Source organism: Aptenodytes patagonicus, chromosome Z, assembly GCF_965638725.1.
Source record: "Aptenodytes patagonicus chromosome Z, bAptPat1.pri.cur, whole genome shotgun sequence".
Lineage (NCBI taxonomy): Eukaryota > Metazoa > Chordata > Aves > Sphenisciformes > Spheniscidae > Aptenodytes > Aptenodytes patagonicus.
This window is the reverse complement of record NC_134982.1, coordinates 28,408,794-28,430,008: the sequence shown is the minus strand read 5'-3', so window position 1 is coordinate 28,430,008 and position 21,215 is coordinate 28,408,794. Positions and strand designations below refer to the sequence as shown.

General features: G+C 34.8%; 1 protein-coding gene across 9 annotated transcripts in view; it reads left to right on the top strand.

Annotated features, from left to right (window-relative positions):
- POLK (DNA polymerase kappa) overlaps positions 1 to 21,215 on the top strand; it is a 36,684-nt gene that overhangs the window by 8,874 nt on the left and 6,595 nt on the right. For 5 of the 9 annotated variants that reach the window (XR_012997346.1, XM_076361972.1, XM_076361974.1 and 2 more), the window contains exons 2-10: positions 1,752 to 1,930; positions 4,335 to 4,454; positions 10,075 to 10,227; positions 10,615 to 10,746; positions 12,437 to 12,590; positions 14,813 to 15,028; positions 16,788 to 16,912; positions 17,096 to 17,262; positions 19,313 to 19,345. Coding sequence is in view for 8 of the 9 variants with exons in the window: in XM_076361972.1 (XP_076218087.1) it covers positions 1,793 to 1,930; positions 4,335 to 4,454; positions 10,075 to 10,227; positions 10,615 to 10,746; positions 12,437 to 12,590; positions 14,813 to 15,028; positions 16,788 to 16,912; positions 17,096 to 17,262; positions 19,313 to 19,345 (1,238 nt within the window). In the remaining variant the exon portion in view is untranslated. Of the gene's footprint in view, positions 1 to 548; positions 771 to 1,484; positions 1,633 to 1,751; positions 1,931 to 4,334; positions 4,455 to 10,074; positions 10,228 to 10,614; positions 10,747 to 12,436; positions 12,591 to 14,812; positions 15,029 to 16,787; positions 16,913 to 17,095; positions 17,263 to 19,312; positions 19,346 to 21,215 lie in introns of those variants that run through there. The other 4 variants (XM_076361976.1, XM_076361977.1, XM_076361979.1 and 1 more) reach the window with 4 other exon arrangements.

Below are 21,215 nucleotides of genomic sequence, written 5' to 3'. Positions count from 1 at the left end.
TGAAGTGTAGCAAACTTGTTCTGGTAAATGTGTATGTTAACTGTAAGAGATTGTCCTACTGTAAGTGAAAAATTTATGAAAATGTTCATCATTGTGATCTTTTATTTGATAAATACACATAAGAGCTATGAAGCCACTCCCATTCCTAGTTGCCATTATAGTAGCTCAAGTGCTACTAAAGGGTCAAGAGAAGAGTTTTGGTCTCTACGTCACCTTTTGTTCTTTGAAATACAACAAGCGGGAGATAAACACAGCATTACTTACCTGATCTTGCAGCTTTGGAAGACATCATAAATAATAATCTGAATTAATGGAATATGACTAAAATTGGGTTATTTTTGTCAGAACTTTTTTTAAAGATGGCTTTCTTTAATATCTTGACTTCAGTTGGCTAGTATGTTTCAGGAGATCTTGAGGAAAATATGAGCATTACCACCATTAATTATAAAAAATCACCCATGTGGTTCTTTAATAGCAAAAATTCATCTCTAAATGCAAAAAGATGTAATGACCTTCTTCAGTTTGGTTGCTAATGAGGCCCACTTAAGTCCTGGATTGGGAAAGTGGCATTTAAAGAAAAAATGTAACACTCTTAGATTTGTGTAATTTGTGGTTGTTTAATAGAGCTGCTGTATATGCCTGAAAGGGTGTGGCTTCTCCAAACAGGAAGGGCTCCTGTTACAGGGAGCAGCTTGAAGGGGAAGTTTAGGACTGGATGTGCTTCCTGCATGAGAGTAAAGCTGAAGTGGTTTATGACTCAGCATCTTGGGGTAGGAAGAAATTCTTTCTGTATGTTTTTGCAGTAATAAGTACATGTTAAGTAATTTATGCCAGTGTCACACTTGGATTCTGCTTGTTTTAATCTGGCAAAAGTAAGACCACAGGTTCATGCTACAGAGGGTAAAATTTGCTTTCTTTAATTTTTTAAGATCAATTTAATAACTAGACAACATAGACATATAATTAGAGCCTATCGAAGGATTCAGCTATTTATGTTCATAAGCAACAAAGGAAGATGTCAGAAGTTCACATACCTGCATGTATAAGAAATTACTGATGGCAGTAATTGAGTAGTAAAGGCTTGGTAAGTTGTATTAGTTGGATACCATGGCTCTACAAATTAATGGAAAAAAAGAACGCGTGAATTTTACCCTGAATTAAACAATAGGGTTTTATTCAAAACTTTTAATTGAAGCCATCTGCTTCTAAAAGATGAGCTTTAACACAAACAAAAGTTTTGAATTTGAGCTAGAAATTACTGGGAAAGATTCTATGGCTTGTCTCAAGCAGGAATGAGGACTCAATGAACAATGGTCTTCTGCAATTTAAAAATCATTCAATTTCTTTTAATGTAATAATCTAGTGAGCAGTATCTTGTATTTAAGGCAGCATTGTTTCATCTGACAGGATAACATACAGGCATAAATCTCATGTGCATGTGTAAGGTACTAGTCTTTACCTGAAGTTGGTGGTGCTCAATTATTTCTGCAAGGGAGCTTTTAAAAGAGTACGTTTTTAAGTTAAAAAAGTAAAATCTTACTGTCTCGAAACACTGGTAGAGTTACAGGTGGCTTTATGTGGTGAGTGTGGCAGGTCAGCCACTTTACAGGAATACAGGTCTTCATATTTGTGGTAAGTATGTTGTATAAAATGCTTATTCAATAAATACAGCAAATGTATTCCATAAATTTTTTTTGTATTGTTCAGCTGGAACTTAGAAACAAATATATGATTTAAATTCTTTTTTTCAGGTATTAGGTCTTAAAAGGGGTACTCGTTTTCAACAAGTACTATGGACGACATGAAAAAATTTGGTAACAGCTCTTGCAATGATGGAGTTCTACTTAGAATGGGCCTCAATGATAACAAAGCTGGAATGCAAGGTTTGGATAAAGAGAAAATCAATAAAATCATCATGGAAGCTACCAAGGTTGGTTTGATTACTCTTTTCCTGGTGTTCTATCTGTTGTCCAGTATCATAAGGCCCTCCTCCCTTCCCCAAATTTTATCCCTCACACGTGTAAATGGAGGGCAGATTCTAAGAAGTGTATGTGTGGGGAGGAAGGGGAGGGACTGTAGCTTAGGGTACCATAGGGTACTGTTGGATTCATCCACAGGGACATGGAGGAACACAACTGAATATGTCCTTAGGTGCTCCCTTTTTGCCCAAAGCAGTACATAAATATCATAGCATTGTCCAGAGGTAATTGTGAAGCTTTCAGCCTCCTTAGGCCTCTTTGTTTTCCCCTTTTCCATTCCTTTTGCCTGCCCCATCATTAATCAGCCAAGCAGATCTACCTCTATTGGTCACCTTCCTGTAACTGATGAATTTGATGTAATCAGGTTTTTCTAGTACTTTCAGTAGAATTTCTTTGTGCTTACTGCCTGTCTTCTTGACTGTCTTCTCAGTATTCAAGAGAGGTGGCCAGTAGTGTGCAACTTTGTACCAAAGATCCACAGAGGACCGCACAAATCTACAGAGCATTGAAATATTAGCCCTCTTACTTGATTTTGGAGAGTCTTCACATAGAACTATACGGGGATAACACTTTATTTTAGCAACTCTGCATTTTCTTACTTTTCCTTACACAAATGTGTATTTCTTTTGGTGTTGCTATGGCCCTAGGTTATGTGCTTGATATTTTGCTCATGAACTCTGTGTTGACTACTACTGCTCTGTGGTAAGCTGCAGGGGAGCGGGGGGAAGCAGAAAACATACTACAAACAGCTCTTACTTGGCAAACTTTTTTTTGCTTGCATTTTCACTTTGATGATACTTTATATGCTATCAAGCCCCTTCTGATTAGATGTTTCTTCTACTTATTCTGTTCACTCTTTCTTGAAAACTTAGTGCTTTGTCAGACATATCCCTAATAATGATATTTGGATAAATTATTGCGTCAGAACAGTTACTATTTCATTTCCTGGTACGAAATAGAAAGAACTGTAAAATAGGCTTTCAAAACTGATATACAGGCATCTATGTATTAGAATATATTTCTGTCAAAAAAAGCAAAAGAATATAAATACCAGATATAGCTTGAGAAATCTGAAAAGAAGCATTGATTCTGTTAAGCTTTTCTTTAGTCTTTGAAATTACACCTACAAACACTACCCACAATTGTATTACAACAAGGTTTTATAGCATTTCAACTGTGAAATACTGCAAGAAACATAAAAAAGCCCACAGCTTAATAACAATCTTAAGTATTGGGTTGCTTCCCACACCAACATTTTGGTACTTGTTTCTTTCAGTGAGTCTCAGCAAGTCATGTTTGATTGCAGAGGGGAGAAAAGATGAAGTGCATGTCTGATATTGAAAGAAGACACGCCCTAATTTCTTCTAATTAGAGATTTCTTCTAAGCAATGAGACACGACACATTACAGTCTTGCCATTCATCCTTTTTATCATTATTATAAAAGTGGATATTTTTGCTTTTTATGTAAATGCCTGATTCTTATCTAACTATGGCTGAATTCTTGGCATCGGTGACAGTTTGGTAGTCAGAGGCTTTGAGCTAAAAAATTGTCCACTTTTGCAGATTCTATCAGGTGGTTCAATAAAAGACATTAACTCTTTCTGCAAGTGTTATTTCTCTTGTGAGCTAAGCAGATGTTGCAAGAAAATTTTTTTTTTTCCTAGTTTTGAATTTTCCTCTTTTCTATTTCATTGTATGCCTTCTTTTCTTTGTCATGAGTCAGGAAGGGAAGTCACGTTATACGTTCTCTACATGATTGTTGTCTTTTTATGTTTTCGTTACATTTCCTTTTATTCATTCCTTTTCTTGAAGGAGCAATTACATACTTCATGACAAGAGGGCTTTTTTATACTCATTTTTCATCATCCTCTTCCAAATAGCTTCTAATTCTGCAGTGTCCTTCAAGATTAAATGGTCAATGAAATACTCAACATTATAAGTGGATTTGACTTTTACAATGTCATTATTTATTTCCACGTAGATTAAATGCTTAAATAATTTTTTTTTTAGAGTTTTATACTCCTTATCTTGGAGGTATTGCAAAGAATAGTTCGACTTTTATGTACTATTTTGGAATTTTTTTTGTTAAGTGTTAGAATGAGTAAACATAGTAAGTTCTCTAAATAGTCCCCTATACTCATCTGAGTATAGGGGATCTGAGAAGGAGAAATATATTTACATCATTTAAGGAGAGAGATGTAAAGCACCACTGATCTCTTTTGTGTATCATTTATATGAAAATCCAAAGTATGCATTAGAAACCATTACTGTGTTTTCTGTATTTAAAGACCAAATGTGGTTGTTTATAGGAAAAGACAAATAAAAACCTTAGTGTTTTTGCAATTTTCTTCCAGGGTTCTAGATTTTATGAAAATGAACTTAAAAAAGATCAACAAGTTAACCAACGAATTGAAAAAATGATGCAGCTAAAAGAGAAGATTACAACACAACAGCTCTTGAAAGCACAGCTGCAGGTACTAATCTTGTAAAGACTTTTTGGAGTAAATGGCGAATGATAAACATTTTGGTGTGTTCTAGTTTATTGCATTAAATTCTGGTGATAAGTACAGTTTTAACTACCATTTTGATGTTAGTCATGCAAGTAAAAGTGCACAATGTTTTGATGATGTAATCAATAAAAACTTGCTAGAAGAATAGATTGTAAAATCACTCTGAAATGTTCTCTAAATGAGTAAAATGTAAATGCAGAGTAATTCCTGTTCTTCGAAGTCTGATCAGTTTAAAGGGATGTCATTATGGTTTAGGTAAAAGTTTTGTTAAATACCATGTTAATAAGTATCATATCAGTCTTGAGTTTACTTTCTTTTTTTATTATACATGTATATTTGTGTTCAATGGCCTGCAATGGGGTGAGTGAGATCACAGTTGTCAATTTGTCTGGATATCATTTATTCCTTATTTATGCTAATTAATGAAAAAATCATCATGGCAAACAGTCACAGGAAATATAAGTGTCCTGAACTAGAAAGATGAAGATGCTATTTCTCTTCTCACATGCTGATGATAGATAATAGTATCCAAAGTATTACTGTATATGAAAGGCTGTTAAAAGAAAACAGCACCAAGGTTGCACACTAAACATTCTTAGGTGCAACAGAATTAAAGTTACTTGTAGAAGCTTAATTCCTTTCCTTTTTCATTTGTACTGTGATTCAGTCTTTAATTATATGATTGCTTGCTATTCTTCCCTAACAGGATTCCTGCTTCATTCAGTGCACAGTGCAGACAGTGTTCACTGAGTGGGCAATTATTCAATATTTACTGTTGTCCTCGTTCAATGCATGGCCCCAAGCTTTATTTGTTGTACACTAGTCTAATCCAGCTTTGAATGCAGAATTACTGACTTCCTCATAGGCTTTTCTATCTTGTACACCACATAGTGTAAATTCTTTAAATTATTCTTGTAATACTCCCGCAAAGTAGAGTGGTATTTTTGTTTTGTAGATGAGGAGCTGAAGCACATGAAGATTAAACACATCCATTAATTTTCAATGCCATTGTGAGGATTAAAGGTCCTGAGCTTTGGTGTACGATCTTTTTTTGTTCATTGCAGATTTGCAAATCAATTCTGTAAATTAGATGCCAGTGTCTCAAATTTGTGCCCAGAAAAGCTTGCAATTACTGAGTACCTCTGAAAAGTTTGTTATAAGCCTGTATGCCTCTCCTGTTTTTAGTTAATCTTTAACATGGATTAGTTATGTGTCTGCTTGTCCGTTTGGGTTTTTTTGTTTTCTGGGGTAGCTTTTAAGACATTTAATTATGAAAAAATACTTCCAGTTCCATCCTTCCTTCACCACAGAACTTTTCATTTCACAGGGAACAGTCTTTCTTATAAAATGAATGACATGAATGACACAGATCCTAAAAAATTAGTGTATGGTTATGTAATTAAAGAATATATAGTGCATATAGTGAAAGCCAATAAATTTTAATTGACTTCCCTAATGCTGTCTTTTTCCGAACTTGATTCTTTGATCTTGCAACATAATGTTATTTTCTTTCAATGTTTTGTATGAAAATCACTTTGTATAGAAGAAAAAAGAAGCTTAAACAAAGAGAGAAATTCTTTCTTGTGTGTCTTACTGGGACCTGAGTTTCATACCCCATGTTTGAAATCTTTATGCCACTTGCCCAAATAGCAGTTGTCTTTATTTCCAATGGAGTAACTGTTAAGTCAGCTGCCATACTGCATGAGAACTGTCATTAGAAGAGGATAACATGCATGCTTTTTTGCTGGCTAATTTTAGTTCTTTGCTGCTATAAAAACATCTTGACATCTTGGATTTTGGTTCCATCCTTTGTATGCAGATAAGCTCTGGTTCATGATTGTTGTTGCCCTCATTTCTTTATCACAAGTTATGACCCTTTTGCTTTCTCCTCTTCTTTCCTTTAATTTATCCTATCCTGAATTTTCCTTTTCATGCCTCACATCCCCAGATTACCATCAGTCCTCTTTCCAAAACAGTCCTTGTCTATACTTCCAGAGTCCCCACTGAAGTCCCCAGTCTCCTGGTCCAGCTAGTCTTTATCTGTCTATGTCTGATATCCTAAATGCCTCCCCCTTTTCCTGTCACTTACCCACCAGCTACTCTTCCCCAGGCCATTATCTCCACTTTTAACTTGGCAAGTCTTGTTTGTCCTATTTGATTTTCTTAATATGTGCTGTGTGTGGTTTAATCAGCTTCTCCAGGTCTTCAGATATGGATATAGTCACCTCTCATTATCTTCTTCTTCATTGTTGTTGTCTATCGAGTTCTTTAACTCTTCTTTTTAGTACTATCTTCTGATATACCATGAGAGAATTTGTTCTCCTAAAATTTGTAAGTGGGAGGTACTCCAGAATTACAAAGGTATCCATGTATCTACTTTTATGAATGCTGCAAGTTCTCATCTGCAGATCAAGTCTTGTTTGTAGGATGGTTAGAGGCTCAGATACGGCTTCCTAAGCTGGCAGTTGATGTACATGCTGTAATCTAAAAACAAACAAACAAAAAAATCCCCACTTACTGGATTTGTTGGACAAAATCCTGGTTACATGGTGGAAACAGTAATATAAATGTAGAATCTGCAACGTAATGCTCTCTTTCTCACCACTAGTGTGTGTGTATGCCAAGGCATTTGTGAGGGCATTTCTCATATTTTTAGTTTTCCTTAGAAGGCCTTCTTTACAGAAGAGCACTTACCACCATTGATTTTGCAAATATTGGAGTTTAGAAAGTACTTGTAAATATTCTTAAAACTGCCATTTCCCTGTACAAATATTTCTTTGGTTTTTTGTTTGTTTGTTTTAAATAATCCGAAATGTGAAAGGTAGTTTGAAGTTTTCCTAATGAATGTCATTGTTGCCTTTTAAGGGAAATTATATACTGTACAGTATCATGTAATTCTTAATTTTTGAAAAATTTTCTGTAACAGTTAGATTATCCTAACAACTTAGAGTGGAATTGCTTGAAATTCAGCAGTAGTTAATAATACTTTAAAAAGTATCCAGCTGGTAGCAGATTTACAAACTGCTTTATTGATGTTTGCTATTTTTATCCATGTGGGTTTTATCCCAAATGTTTATTCTGTAAATAGTTACTATTGTCTTAAAATGGTATCACTGTTTGTTATCTCTTCACCTTGTCAGATGCTCTTACAAATATAAAAAAGATTTTGAATAATCTTTTCTGTCTTACTTTGACAAAGCAGTTTAAGATAGAAAACTTGTATTTTGCATCATGGGATAAGAAAGAATGAGAGGTTACTCTTTAAATTGTCTAAAAGTCACTATAAGCAAAATCAAACTTCTAATTACAATTTGTACTTTTTAGGGTTTTTTTCATCTAGCTTAGAAATAAAAAAGCTTAGTATCTCTTTTTATCTTTAAAGGAAAATTGAAAGCGGCTTTTAAAAACTTGTCAACCTGGCTTGCCTCTAAGGAACTATTCTATAACTTTCTTTATCTTACTAAGGAAACGTTTGTAGGTGCCCAGAATCCTCTGAGTACATCTGGGTGTGTTTTGTTTTGGCATGTTACTTGTACCACTTGCTTTTGCTGAAGAGTTATCTTTTTGTATTTCTCATTAGTTTAATATAATTTTACTTAATTCTTTAGATGCATATGTTAGCTGATCAGTAAGTATCATGTTAGAAATACATTTGGGGAGAAAAAGGAAAAAGAAGTTTGTTATAAATGTGATAAATTGAAATACAGAAGTTATGTAACTAGAGGAGCAATTGACAGTATTAATTAATTAAGAAATTTGAATTTGAGAGTAACCTCTCAAATTATCTGTAAGGTATAGTTTAAAATGAGGATGCTTTTCATTATTATAGTGTGACTTGAACCCTTGCTGAATTAGTAGTGTAATCAAAACAATGTAAATCCCCCACTTTTTGTTTGTTTGTTGTTTGAATGGCTTTCCCCTTGTGCTTTTAATTTGTCTAAACCAGTTTTCTTGCCTCAGGGAGCATACTGTGCTCTTCTGCATGGAATAGCCTAGTTTGGGGCCCCATTCTAGCCTTTCATCCCTCAAATCAACTTGGAACAAGACAGATAAAAGACTTTGTAAATCATTACTCACAATTTAGTTGGAACATTCATAGCCACTTGCCTTGGTTCAAGTGTCTTCAGCTCCATAGATGGGTTTTTGGATAAGGATTTTATGTTTTTTATTAAGCAGCTCTGTGGAGGGGAAAAAGAAAGAAACTGTCTTCAAGTAACCATGCAAATTGCACATAAACATTCCTCTCCAGGACCATTAACCCATTACAATCAAGCCAGAGACATTTCTGTAAAGGGTGTCCCCTTGTGCTTGCAAGCGAAGTGAAACTTTGGTTCCTTTTCACTGCTTGCATTTCTTGAGTTTTATTATGCCTGTATGTTGGTTTTTTCCTAGCAGTAGCAACCTTTTGTTGCGTAAATAGAGGTTAGCATAGTAATTAGTGTGGTTAGATAATCATAGTTTGATAGCACTTCCTTTTTTTTTTTAATATTTTTTACTTTATTTTCTCTTTTGCTTCTAGAATGATGTGTGGTACTGCCAACATAGTCATCTCAAATCAGTAGATCTTAAAAATTGCCTGTCAAATAAAGCACTCATGCTTTCTGGTGACACTCACAGTTCATACCTCATTCATAGTTGAAAGATACTTCAGAAACAAGCACATGATCTGCATGTCTTTTGGTAAAAGAATGCAAGCAAATTAAGCACAATTAAAGTATTTCATGGAGAGGTCTGTGTGCTTGGCCTCTGTCTCACAACACCATGGAGCTGATGAAGCAGGAGTACTGCTCACAGACTACTGGTAGACAATACAACTTTAACTCTTGGAGTGAAATGCACTTTCTACATATGGGCTTTTCTTTAAAAGTCACCTTGCGGTTTTGCTAGCAATCCAGCCTTATATGATACGGATTCCTGTAACAAATGTTGAGGAATTTTATGAAGGGATTAACAGTAGCTTACTTAGCAGTAAATGAACCTGTTTGTTTGAGACCTTATTTCTGACAAGACAAGGTAGATGGGATCTGCCCTGTGAGCTGTTGGTCTTCTCTGCACCTGTCTAGGCCAATTTTCTGAAGTGTGATAGCTTAACTTAGGAATGGTGGAAATTCTCTAATAGCATGTTTTCAGTTTATGTATGATACTATGATATCTATCACTACTGTGTATACGGTAGTATATACAGTATTACATAGTAATATATATTGTATAATATATATTGTATAATATATACAGTATTATATATACTGTATATACTATACTACTATGTATCACAGTAGCTAAAGCTGCATATTCAATGGTCTTACATTGTCTAATTCAGACAGAAACTTAGTATCTTTTTTTTTTTTTCCACATAGGTGGGTTTTTGTGGTTTGTTGGTTTTTTTTCATTGGGTTTTTGAATTTTTTTGTACCATTTGCTGCAGCAGTGTTCTCTCTGAGCAAGTTTCTTCAGAAACTTAGTTGGGGGGGGGGTTAGTGCTTTTTTAACAATATGCCAGATGCATTTGAGTTTTTAGGATCATCTGTACTGTTGCACTTCTGCCAGGTTAACAGTTTTTCAATTACTGGTTTATTCTGTTCAGGTGGACAAGCTTGTGATGGAACTGGAACAGAACCGTAACCTTAGCAGTACGATTGTACACATTGACATGGATGCCTTCTATGCAGCCGTGGAAATGAGGGACAATCCAGAGCTGAAGGAAAAGCCTATAGCAGTGGGATCAATGAGTATGTTGGTAAGACCGAATGTCAAACTAATACAGAAATCAATTACATGAATCTAAAGCGTAATAAACCATACAATAATAACATAATACAATGACATTTTTATATAGAGAATTTTTATAAGTGTGGAAAAAATAGGAAAAATAATAGAGGAAACATCTGTTCTTAGACTAGACCACGTAAGCTGGATTTTATTTTTCAGTGAAAAGTGTACTGATGAAAGTTTAAAGGATGGAAACAGATTGAAAGGCGGTGGCGGGGGAGGAGGAATGCATATAAACTCTCAGCCTTGTCAGTCTTTTCTCTGTGGAGATATGTGATTAGAATTTGATTATTTAACACTAAACTTCAAGAAAAAATTGATTACTAAACACTAAACTTATTTAATCTTTCCTAAGTCGACCTCAAATTACCACGCTAGGAGATTTGGTGTACGTGCAGCCATGCCTGGATTTATTGCTAAAAAGCTATGTCCACATCTAACTATAGTACCATTAAACTTTGAAAAATACAGCAAAGTGAGTAAAGAGGTAAGTCTGAAAGTGCTCTCTAACCAAAAGTCAGTGTACTTGGTTTTAGACTCAGACTTGGTTTAGACTATAGATCAATACATCAGTTCTAGATAGTATGAAAAGTGGTCGTTTAAATATTAAACTCTTCAGTAATGCAGCTTTGAACATAAGTTAAACAAAACATTGATGCTTTTGGGCAAGGAGATGAAAAAGCATTGCATTCACCCATCTTGCCATTTTAATGAAGTCAGTAGTGATGCTGATAGAGATTTTCAAAACTGTGTAGTGAGCTAGTGGTACCGCTTGAGCCTTATTAGTCTTAAAACTTCAAAACTATGGAGCATAATCTAATTACTAGGAAGCTGCAAGTACATAGGAAACATGGAGGTAATAATTTCATACAATGCATAATCATAATTTCGAATGCTAATTACTGGAGAGAGAAGTAAAGAGCATTAGTGAGTTCTAAATGCAGATTCATTTGTTTTAAAAGAAGGGACTTGAAATAAAAAGCAGAAAATTAGGGAGAAAAGAAATTGCACTTTGCTTTAATGGAAGTAATTTTCCTTAGTGCCAGAAGAAATACGTAGGATACCCTGTCCTGTTTAAAAAAGAAAAGAAAAAGATCTTTTGTAGGTCTTAAATCAAACTAGTGCATGGCCCGTCTCCTGACGTCAATAAAATTATGCCAAGTTTATTTATTTGTTTTTATGAAGCCTCAATTTCTTCAAATAAGTAAAGTAAGCTACTTACTAATTTTGATCTTGTTTTTCTCACTTCTGTTATAAAAAAGCATATGTAAATGTATTTTAGAATGGGTTTGAACTTGTTAAGGATCTTGGATTTCATTATATGTATTTCATTTGTTTGATGGGGTAAAGTACTAAAGGTTCAGGTTGATTTGGTTTTTCAGTTATGTCTTTCTCTTGTGATTTGGATTGAAAATATTTAAATTTATTTCATTTTGTCATTAAAAGTTTAGCAGCGAATCCTATCTTCAGTCAGTTTCAGAAAGATGAAGTGCATGTGAACAAATATTGTGATACCTAAGAATTTGACCAAAACTGATAGAGAGAACATGACGCAGTCAAATTTTCCCCCTTGTTTAAAAAAAAGAGAAGGGGGGGAAAAAGAGGAGAAAAGGTAGAGATTTTATTTTGACCATTTAATTTATTATGTTGCCTTTTGGGAAGATACAGTTATCACTAAAGATTTTTCTAACAAGTTTTGCCTGTGGCATTAACCAGTGCTCTAAAACATTGGCTATAACTTTAGTTTGAATGTAATTTAAAACTTAAGTGTTTTGTTGTTTGTTTTTTTTTTTAACTTTTGCATATGTGATGTCTGACACACAGTGCACAGAAAGGTGCATCTGCTTATGTGCTCTGCTGAGTTCCCAGATCCCCAGAATTTTATTCAGGTGGTTACTGCAGTGTGTGTGGAGTCTTTATAGACTGATCTTAATGACCTCTGCAGTGAAATACACTGCTCAAAATCTGTTTAGTTCTCACTTATTAGTGATGTCTTGCTACTTGTGAGAAACAGTACTATAATTTTCCAATATCAATAAATAATTTGTTCTATAAATATCTTTAATATTGATTGGTCATCTTGAAGTTTCAGAGAACATTTGTTCACCTCATAATTGTGTGTCAAGATCTGCTCTTACAGCAACAAGGCTTTAAACTTTCACTATGTGTTTATCAAGGTTAGAGAAATACTGACAGAATATGATCCCAATTTTATGCCTATGGGCCTAGATGAAGCCTACCTGAACATAACAGAGCACTTGGAGGAAAGACTGAACTGGCCTGAAGATAAGAGAAGACACTTTTTTAACACAAAAAGCACTACAGAAAAAGGTAAGCAAATTGCTCTCTTTTCATGCAGACATCTGACACTGAGGGGACAGACAGTTTCTTTTAGGGATCCTTGGCAGAATGTTGATGGCACTAAATCATAGTTATGATTTAAGCTTTATTTTCTTAACAGGGAATTATGATTAATATAGCACAGAATTTATGGTTAGAATAGCACAGGCTTTTTACAAGCAGAATCAATGTAGTACAATAGCGTAATACAGAATTTGTAACACAACTTAACTTACAATTTCTAATCACCTGGACCCTCTGCAGATCGGCTGAAATCTTAATACATGGTTTGCTGTATCAACATAACAATCATAATCTAGACTCGAAAATCTTATAAATGAATACAAGTTACTCCCTCAGTCCTTGGAGGAAGCAGATGATGGTGGAGGCATCCCTGGCCACCGGGGTGTCACGATCTCACTGTCCAGCAGCAGTTCTGGTCCAAGTTCCCCCTTACTTGTAACTGCTTGGTTTTACGGACAGTGCTCTGGGTGCTGGTACGCTTCCCTGTTCTGTGGCGGGGTCATCAGCAACACTGGGTTGGCCGGGTGCCTGGGACCTTCAAGGCTGGCAAGGAAGGCAGTTAATGGCCTGGTGCCCAGGAACCTTGAGGCCGGTAGGGAGGGGAAGAAGAAATGCGTTTGGTTCGTCTACTTGGTGCACAGGACCTTCAGGGCCTGCTAGCGAGGGGAAAGGGAACGAATACGTGACCCACTCGGTCACAGAGAACGGCTGCTTGCCTTACAAAATGGCGTTAGTTGTGCTAACCACATTACCAGGGGTCGGGAGCAGGGGGTACCGGTCACACATGCATATAACACAAGCTTCAGATAAGCTGCACCCATTGAAAATGTAGATACTTAAGTCCTTGCATAATTCATCCTCCCATATACTCTCTACCTCTGATTTGTTAGTTTACAGGTTATTAACAACTTCTACTACTCACCCATGCATAAAAGGTATGCTGCTGATGATTTGGACTTGGAGGTTTTATTTTTTTTTAACTTGAGTAAAATGTGTGAAAAGTGGTACTAGGTTTACTAAACCCAATTGTGTGTTTTAGGTGTGTATTTTTCCTTTACAATTCAACATGATAATTTTGCAAATAAGTAGTAATAATCTTAGGACTTAAGGAGGTATAGTATAAATAAACTTACTGTTCTAAACATTATTTGTATTTTGCAAAGTTGTTGCCTAAAATACTATAGCGAGTCCTGTACATCAGAAACATGAGAAATTGTCTGCAAAGACAATGTGCGTAAGCTCTAGTTATGTGATTATTTTACGAGACTAAAAATGTATAAAGTAATGAGCACTGCAGGAGTTACAGTAATGCTTAAGATATGACTGGATTTCACTTGGCTCTAGAAGATTAAGTTGGAACCACATCCACAACTGTATACCCAATCAGGAATAATAAAAAAGGAGTCATACAAATGGTTGATTGATGCACAAACCGGAACATTTATATTATCAGTATTCAAAAAGTATCTAAATAGCCATTTAGAGGATAATCAAGGATACACTACTACTGAAAAGCATTAATAGAATAGAAAGAAACAAACTGGCATAGTCTTTACAAAATAAATATCACTGATGCGTAGTCATGTGCCTTTTCATACTTCTCTGACATCTTCGTTCTTCTGAAACACAAACAAGCACTCAGAATGTGAAACTGTAATAGTAAAGTTTGTAGAGTCAGGCAAAGGGCTGCTGACGTTACTTGTTCTACCATGACTGCAGTTGAAGACAAGAAGCTCACCAGGCTGATGGTTCTAGAACCAGATATTCCAGAACCTTAATTTTCTTCAGAGAATATTGAAAAAACTGCAAAAGGTTTTTATTTCCACAAAAAGAAGGAGCATCTGACCTTCACTCTGATATGAAACAAAAATAATGCCAAAATTTTGATGTTTTTCTGCTGCTACAGCAACAGGCCATTAAACCTTGTTGCTTTTCTGGAAGTTATGTCCAGTTTCCTAGCCAATTCTTCCAATCTCAGCCAAGCTCAAATCATATTAAGAACAAAGCAGTTATGAGTCTCCTTTCTTCAAACGAAAAAGCCATGCAATTGCTTTGGCTAAATAATTATATGGGTTTTTTTCAAACAGAAAAAAATAAAACTGCTAATGAACTCTTTAGCCACTGCAGAAGGAAATCAATGAAGTATGTGTTTTATATGGATGGATTGTTTGTGTTTCTATCTAACATAGATAAAGATGATATAAATATATCTGCCAAATTTAATGAAGATGGATACTCTTCTTCACCAATACTGTTTGAAGACAACACACCTCTGATGGATGACCACCCTGAACAAAGAGATCAATCAGTGGAAAATTCATTTGTCTTTGGAACTTCTGCAGAGGAAGTTGTGAAGGAAATTCGCTTTAGGATTGAGCAGAAAACTCAACTGACTGCTAGTGCAGGTATTCAGACACATATGAATAATAATAATAATAATAATAATAATAATACTTCGTACTTCCACAGTGTCTTCTACTCTAATCTCAGAGGGCATTAATTAAGAAATTAGCATTGTCACAGCATTCTTGTGCTGCAAAGAAATACGCTCTCTTTGCAAGTCTGCAAAGACTGTGACTTTCAAGTGTTTCAAGAGATGTTATGGCTATCAAAGCCACTCCTGTTTTTGTTGGGTTTGTTTTTTTTTTTTAAATCATAGAAACAGTTATATCATCTTTCTGCTTCTTTCTTCTTGAAATATAAGTAGTGTGGAAGAATGAGCAGTGCACTCAGGAGCTAATCTTAGCACTGGTGGCTGTTGTTTTAGTGCTTCTTGTAAATTGTTTTCATAAGCCAGTGGTCATAGTGAAATCTGTCACTGGTTGCTACATTGCTGTTAGTTTGAATAGCAGATTCATATTGTTAAGTATTTCTAACAGTTCTCCACACTGTTCCTTGATTAAGGCAATATCAAAATTCATTAAAAGGTTAGTTCCCAGTGAAGTAAATATGTGTTGAAGTTAATAAACTATTCACTAGCTTTTTAATATTTACCATTCAAGTTTTATGACTTTTGACTTCAGGCAACCTACCTGTAAGTCTCAACTGTTTTGATAATAATCTGGATTAGGTCACTAAAAAAGTGTATGTCCTTAGCCACTTAGTTTGGATGCCATCCGAACTGCTTTGTGAACCAGGTCAGTGAGGCATCAGGGAGTGCTGAGCTTTATGAAGCAGCTATGGAAGGCCAGGGAAGTGTTGAATGTAAGCAGAGGTAAAGGAACAGCTACTAGGAAGAAGCAGGATGAGACCCCCCTCCCATGTATGTTATTTCTTGAGTGGTAGCAAAATAATAATTTTGTTCTACTGAAATTTTGTCTTCTTAAGGATAAGTTAGTGTTTAGAAAACAGACATAGCTTTTGTAAGTGCATCAGGGGTTTTAAGCGCAAAAATGAAAAACAGAAGGCTAATTGAAAAAATACTGATAATCAATAATAAATAGAATTACTTCTACCATCTTGAATAATACATTGTATCAGTGAGCAAACCAAAATTTAGACCACTAGGGCTGTAGCGTAGAATAATTGTATTTTTCTTGCTAAACCAATTCCAGAGTTCATTTGTAAAAACAGTTACTTTGATAGAACAGAGCAATCCTTCCTCATCCCTACCAGTGTCAGTGAAAAATATATATATATTTCTAAATAACTACATGGCAGTGGTAGCCCACAAAAGACTTTAATTTGGTAAATTTTGTCAAAATTAATTCAGTCTTTTTGCTGAAATACAAGCAAGAACTATCTCCTTCTCATTAAGAGTTCATTATAACTGCTGTTGTAAGCATTTCCTTTTGTCTTACCATAATCACCATCATAAAATCGTTCAATCATGTAACTGATGTTATTTTTAAACACTTGGTATTTAACCCCTCATGACTGATTAGTGCATGTTGTGTTACCCTGACTATCTTAAAATAGTAGGTACGCTTTATCTGGTGCATCCATTATATTTAATCTACCACATGTATTTATGTTCTCACGTCTATTGCAAAATTTTTTTGCAGAATTGTAACAAATCTGGTCATCAGTTATCATCATTCTTTTGCTTATGTTTAATCTTTGCCAATGTATAGGCTACTCTTGTGCTTTTAAATATTGGACAGTTGAAATGAAACGTTGTCTTGTATTTTTTAAAAATACGGGTTTTGTTTGTTTGTTTTTAAGGAATAGCGCCAAATACAATGTTAGCAAAAATGTGCAGTGATCGTAATAAACCTAATGGGCAATGCAGAATTGCTCCTGAGAGACAAGCAGTGCTAGACTTCCTAAAAGAATTGCCCATTAGAAAGGTAAGAACTACCATGACATTTACTATGCAATCATGTACGTTCCTTATGTTCTAAAAGCAAGATTTCTACTGAAGAAATATACTTTTCTAGGTAATCTGACCAGTTGTGTTTGATCTAAGTTGTTCTTGGTATTGGATCTATAAATGGAAAGTTTCCAACATAATGATACTTACTCTTTTTCAGGTGCCAGGTATAGGAAAAGTAACAGAGAAGATGTTAAAAGCCCTTGGAATTGTGACTTGCTCAGAACTTTACCAGCAGAGGGCACTGCTTTCTCTTCTTTTTTCAGAAGCATCTTGGCATAATTTCTTGGATATTTCCCTTGGTTTGGGTTCAACACATTTGGAAAAGTATGTTTTGGGTTTTCTTCTCCTGCGTTTACTTTTTTCTAAATTTTTCCTTCTTTAAGTTACATACTGTACATTTTAAGACATATTTTATTGACAAACAAATATTATGAAAATTTGTCTTGTTTAATATATTTTAAAAGATCTCTGATACTTGTTATTGTTATGGCTAAGATACACACAACAGCCAAACATTAAAAAGCAAAAGTTTGTACAGCCACGTCTAATGTATGAGATCCAAAAAGTCTGTCAGAGAAGTGCGTAAGTGTGTGTCAAGAATCAAGTCAGTATCATTTAGGATAAGCTCATAATTACTAAAATAGCTAAAGAGAAATGAGTTATCCTAAGCAGAGGTGTTCAGTCCTGTTTCTTCTATAAAAACAATATACATTCATTGTTTTTTATTATTATCTGATTGTAATGAAAATCGCATTGGTATCTGATCTTCTCTGGTGGTAAATTGTCATATTTCTAATGAAAGTAAGTGAAGTTGTGTCTCATATCACGTTTATGTACGTATTTGTAATATCAACTTGTGAATTTGCTGGAATAGAACTGAATATTTTTATATACTTCTTCATATCTGTTCCTTTAAGTTTCATACTACTTTAATGGCTTTTTAGCCTCCTGTTTGGGAGGGGAGAAATAAGTCTTACTAGTGAATACATCTTTTCAATAATATGCATAATTTCTAAGCCTGTCCTGGATACAAACATGGAACACTTGCTCTTAAAAACAAAATAGCATTTTGCTGTTTGTGTAACCAAGAGTCTTAATTTAGGATTGAGTCCTTTCTTTTAAATAGTCCTTCCTTAAATATCCTTTTATCCTTCCCAGAGTGCTGAAATTCTATTTAAAAATGGCTTGACAATGATTTGGTTTCATTAAGAGTTCCAAAGTGTCTTATGTACTTCTGAAAGACCTATTCCATATTATTTCTGTTACTTCTCTGACAGTAATAGATCTTCCATTTTTTCCATTTGACTACAAAATAATATATACAGTTAGCAGTTTCTAATCCAGTAATGTGCTAGCACAAATCTTTGTGGTTTTTTTTTTCTTTTCAGAAGTGTGTTGACTTGAAACAAAATATGCAGTAAGATTGATTTTGTGAAGGTGACCTGATAAAAGATAAAATGTGGTTTTCCAAATATTTGTTTCTGTTAAGATAATGCAACCTCAAATGGTCCTTTAATAATTGGTGCACTCACTTCGCTTATTCACAATAGGTGTTGTACAGTCTGGGAAATCTCCCAGTACATTTAAAAAACAAAAAAAGGAGCATTTCAAAAGCCAAGATTATCACTGTGAAGTGGAACACATTTTTAATGGTGTTGTCTGAGAAATTCATTTATTGGTTTTGGTTTTATTAGCATCAGCTTGATTTCAGTGATTTTAGCGTGGAGAAAGCAAGCCCTTAACATACCAACATACCAAAACCTGAGTCCTCAGTGAATGGTTCGTCTTATGGTCATAGTTTTTGACCACCTTCTTTTAGGAAAATCTGAGGATACCAAATTTGTTATTTCCTTATAAGTATATACTTAAAAACAGAAGACAGCCCTAAAAAGAAAATGCTCTGAGGAGCTCCTTATATGCAGAAGAGTTGTTAAAGGATGCTCAATTAAAATGGGAAAGAAAAAAACAAACAAAGAAACAAAACAAGCCTTAACACATCACCTTTAACATGGGCCATAATTTAGACAGAAAGCAAACTAACTCCTCAGATAAACAAATATTCAAATATACTAGTATGTTCAGGATTTTAATAGCAGTGCTTCACAGTTATAGCTAGCTAAGACAGCATAGGATTTGTAGTTAGTTTTCTTTTAAAGAAGACTCCTGATATGAGGGGAGTTTTGTTGGGGTTGGGGTTTTTTTTTTTACACATTGTTTATTTTTATTGACATCTGTGGCTAATTTATGTCTTTACTTCATCTACTGTAGTTGTAAGTTTTTTTAAAAAAACATTCTCCATTTAGAAAACTGAGTTTATTGAAGAGTTAACAGTTCTAGGTGAAGTGAGTATCATAAATTGTTTTTCTTTTTAAAGGGATGGAGAAAGAAAAAGTATGAGCACTGAAAGGTATGCCTCTTTAATATTGAAAAAAATTACATTGATCACTAAACCTACTTAATGCCAAGTAATGTATACTAAGTCATATAATTTCATTGTGTATTTATATGTGTTAAAAAACCGCATATACAAGCAGCTCACTAAATCAGATTCAAGCTTTCATTACTTTTTTTTCCTTGGCTTCAGAATACTATGGAGGTACTTCTGTTGGCTTGTGTGTTCTTTTTTCTCATCATCTGATTCTTCTAATGCCTTTAATGAATCAAAGTGGTCTTTAAGCCATAATATAGGTGATAGATATATAAGGGCTTGAATTTTTTTTTATATGTTCCATTTTAATGTCAATATCAGTCTAGGAGCCTGCAGTCACATGCATAGCAAGTATAGTGTAAGGTAGACTTGCAAAGTGGACAATAATTTTGCATGGTTAAGTAAAATTGGTTACATTTCCTAACTTTTAAGTTTTTACCAGTGTAAAGTTCCTTAAGAAGGTGGTGTGTGTCATTTCCAAAAGTCATTTTTAAAAAGGAAATACTGCAAGAAGAATCTGTAGAGCACCATAATAATTATCCCTACCCTCATGTGTTGTCTCTTCTTAGAAGAGAAAGTAAGAAAAGATTCTTATTTCTATTGAGACTTAATAGTTGTGGGCAGCTTAAGAAAGCCCCGTAAGGTTTGGTACCACCAGAGCTGAGAAATTTATGGCTGTAGTCTTGTGCTGGTTTGCAGGCAGACAGATAATCTGGGTAGCCTATTGTACCTTTCTGCTTTTCTTTCTTCCTTCTTTTTTCCCTAAGGGAAATGGTTTTAGACCAGAGACGTCAATGGGCTGCTGAGATCATGAAACTAGTTTATATGGGGGAAGAGACGGGCCTGAAATAGCATTCACTCTATCCTACCCCTTCCAAACTTAGGACTTACACAGCCTCCCAGTTACTGCAGCATTGCAGTGCTGTAAATCACTGCAGCATTGCCAGGATAACATGAGTTACTCCTTGGATAATGGCATGGGAGCCACAGTAAAGTATTCATCCCGTTAGTTTGGCAGCATGCAAACATTCTTAGGGGAACGTGAATCATACTAGAGTATGACTTGTCAATACAATCAGGTAAACCTGAATATAACTTAAAGATTGGAAATCCAGTGTAACTAAAGGGACTCTACACTCGTAAATATAAAGCCTGGCATGAAACAATGGATCTGTGAGACCTTTCCAAAAGCATCTGGCAGCTCTAAGTTTTGCTTCCTGCTTCTCTTAAAACCAGTACTAACTGAAGGTTGCCTTTCCTCTCATGTTATTACTAAAAAGCAGATGCACAAAAAAAAACCCCCAAAACTGTAATTCCCCTGCTAAGAAGCTCTAGCAAAGGCAGTTTGCAACATTTTTGGCAGAAAGAGAGTTTTTCCTCCTCTGAGGCTAGACACAATTGTCCTAGCTGGCATCTTTTTCTTAGCGTCTGCATTATTTATTTCTGATACTTGACACTGATGTTGACTTTCTAATCCTTTCTTTCTTCTGATGTTACACAGCACTGTACAAAGGAGATTAAATACAAATAACTTGGCTGGCTCCATGAATTCAGTTGGTGTTAGTATTCTCCCTTGCAAATATTTAAGCATTAATGACCTTCAATCTGATACATTTTCAAATAGTGCATGAAAAATTGAAAGGCAAATTATTTCACTATTTGAAGGGCTTTGCAAACATTTTGAAACACATAAATGTGCACAAATCTTTCTGTATAATACTGGTATTAATATTCTTTTTTCCTTGAAGTAAACACTCAAACCTATACAACCTTCTTCTGATGTAGTTTAACTGTACAAAAAATACTTTTAGATGGCAGCCACTGAACAAATTCTAGCATTCATACTGAA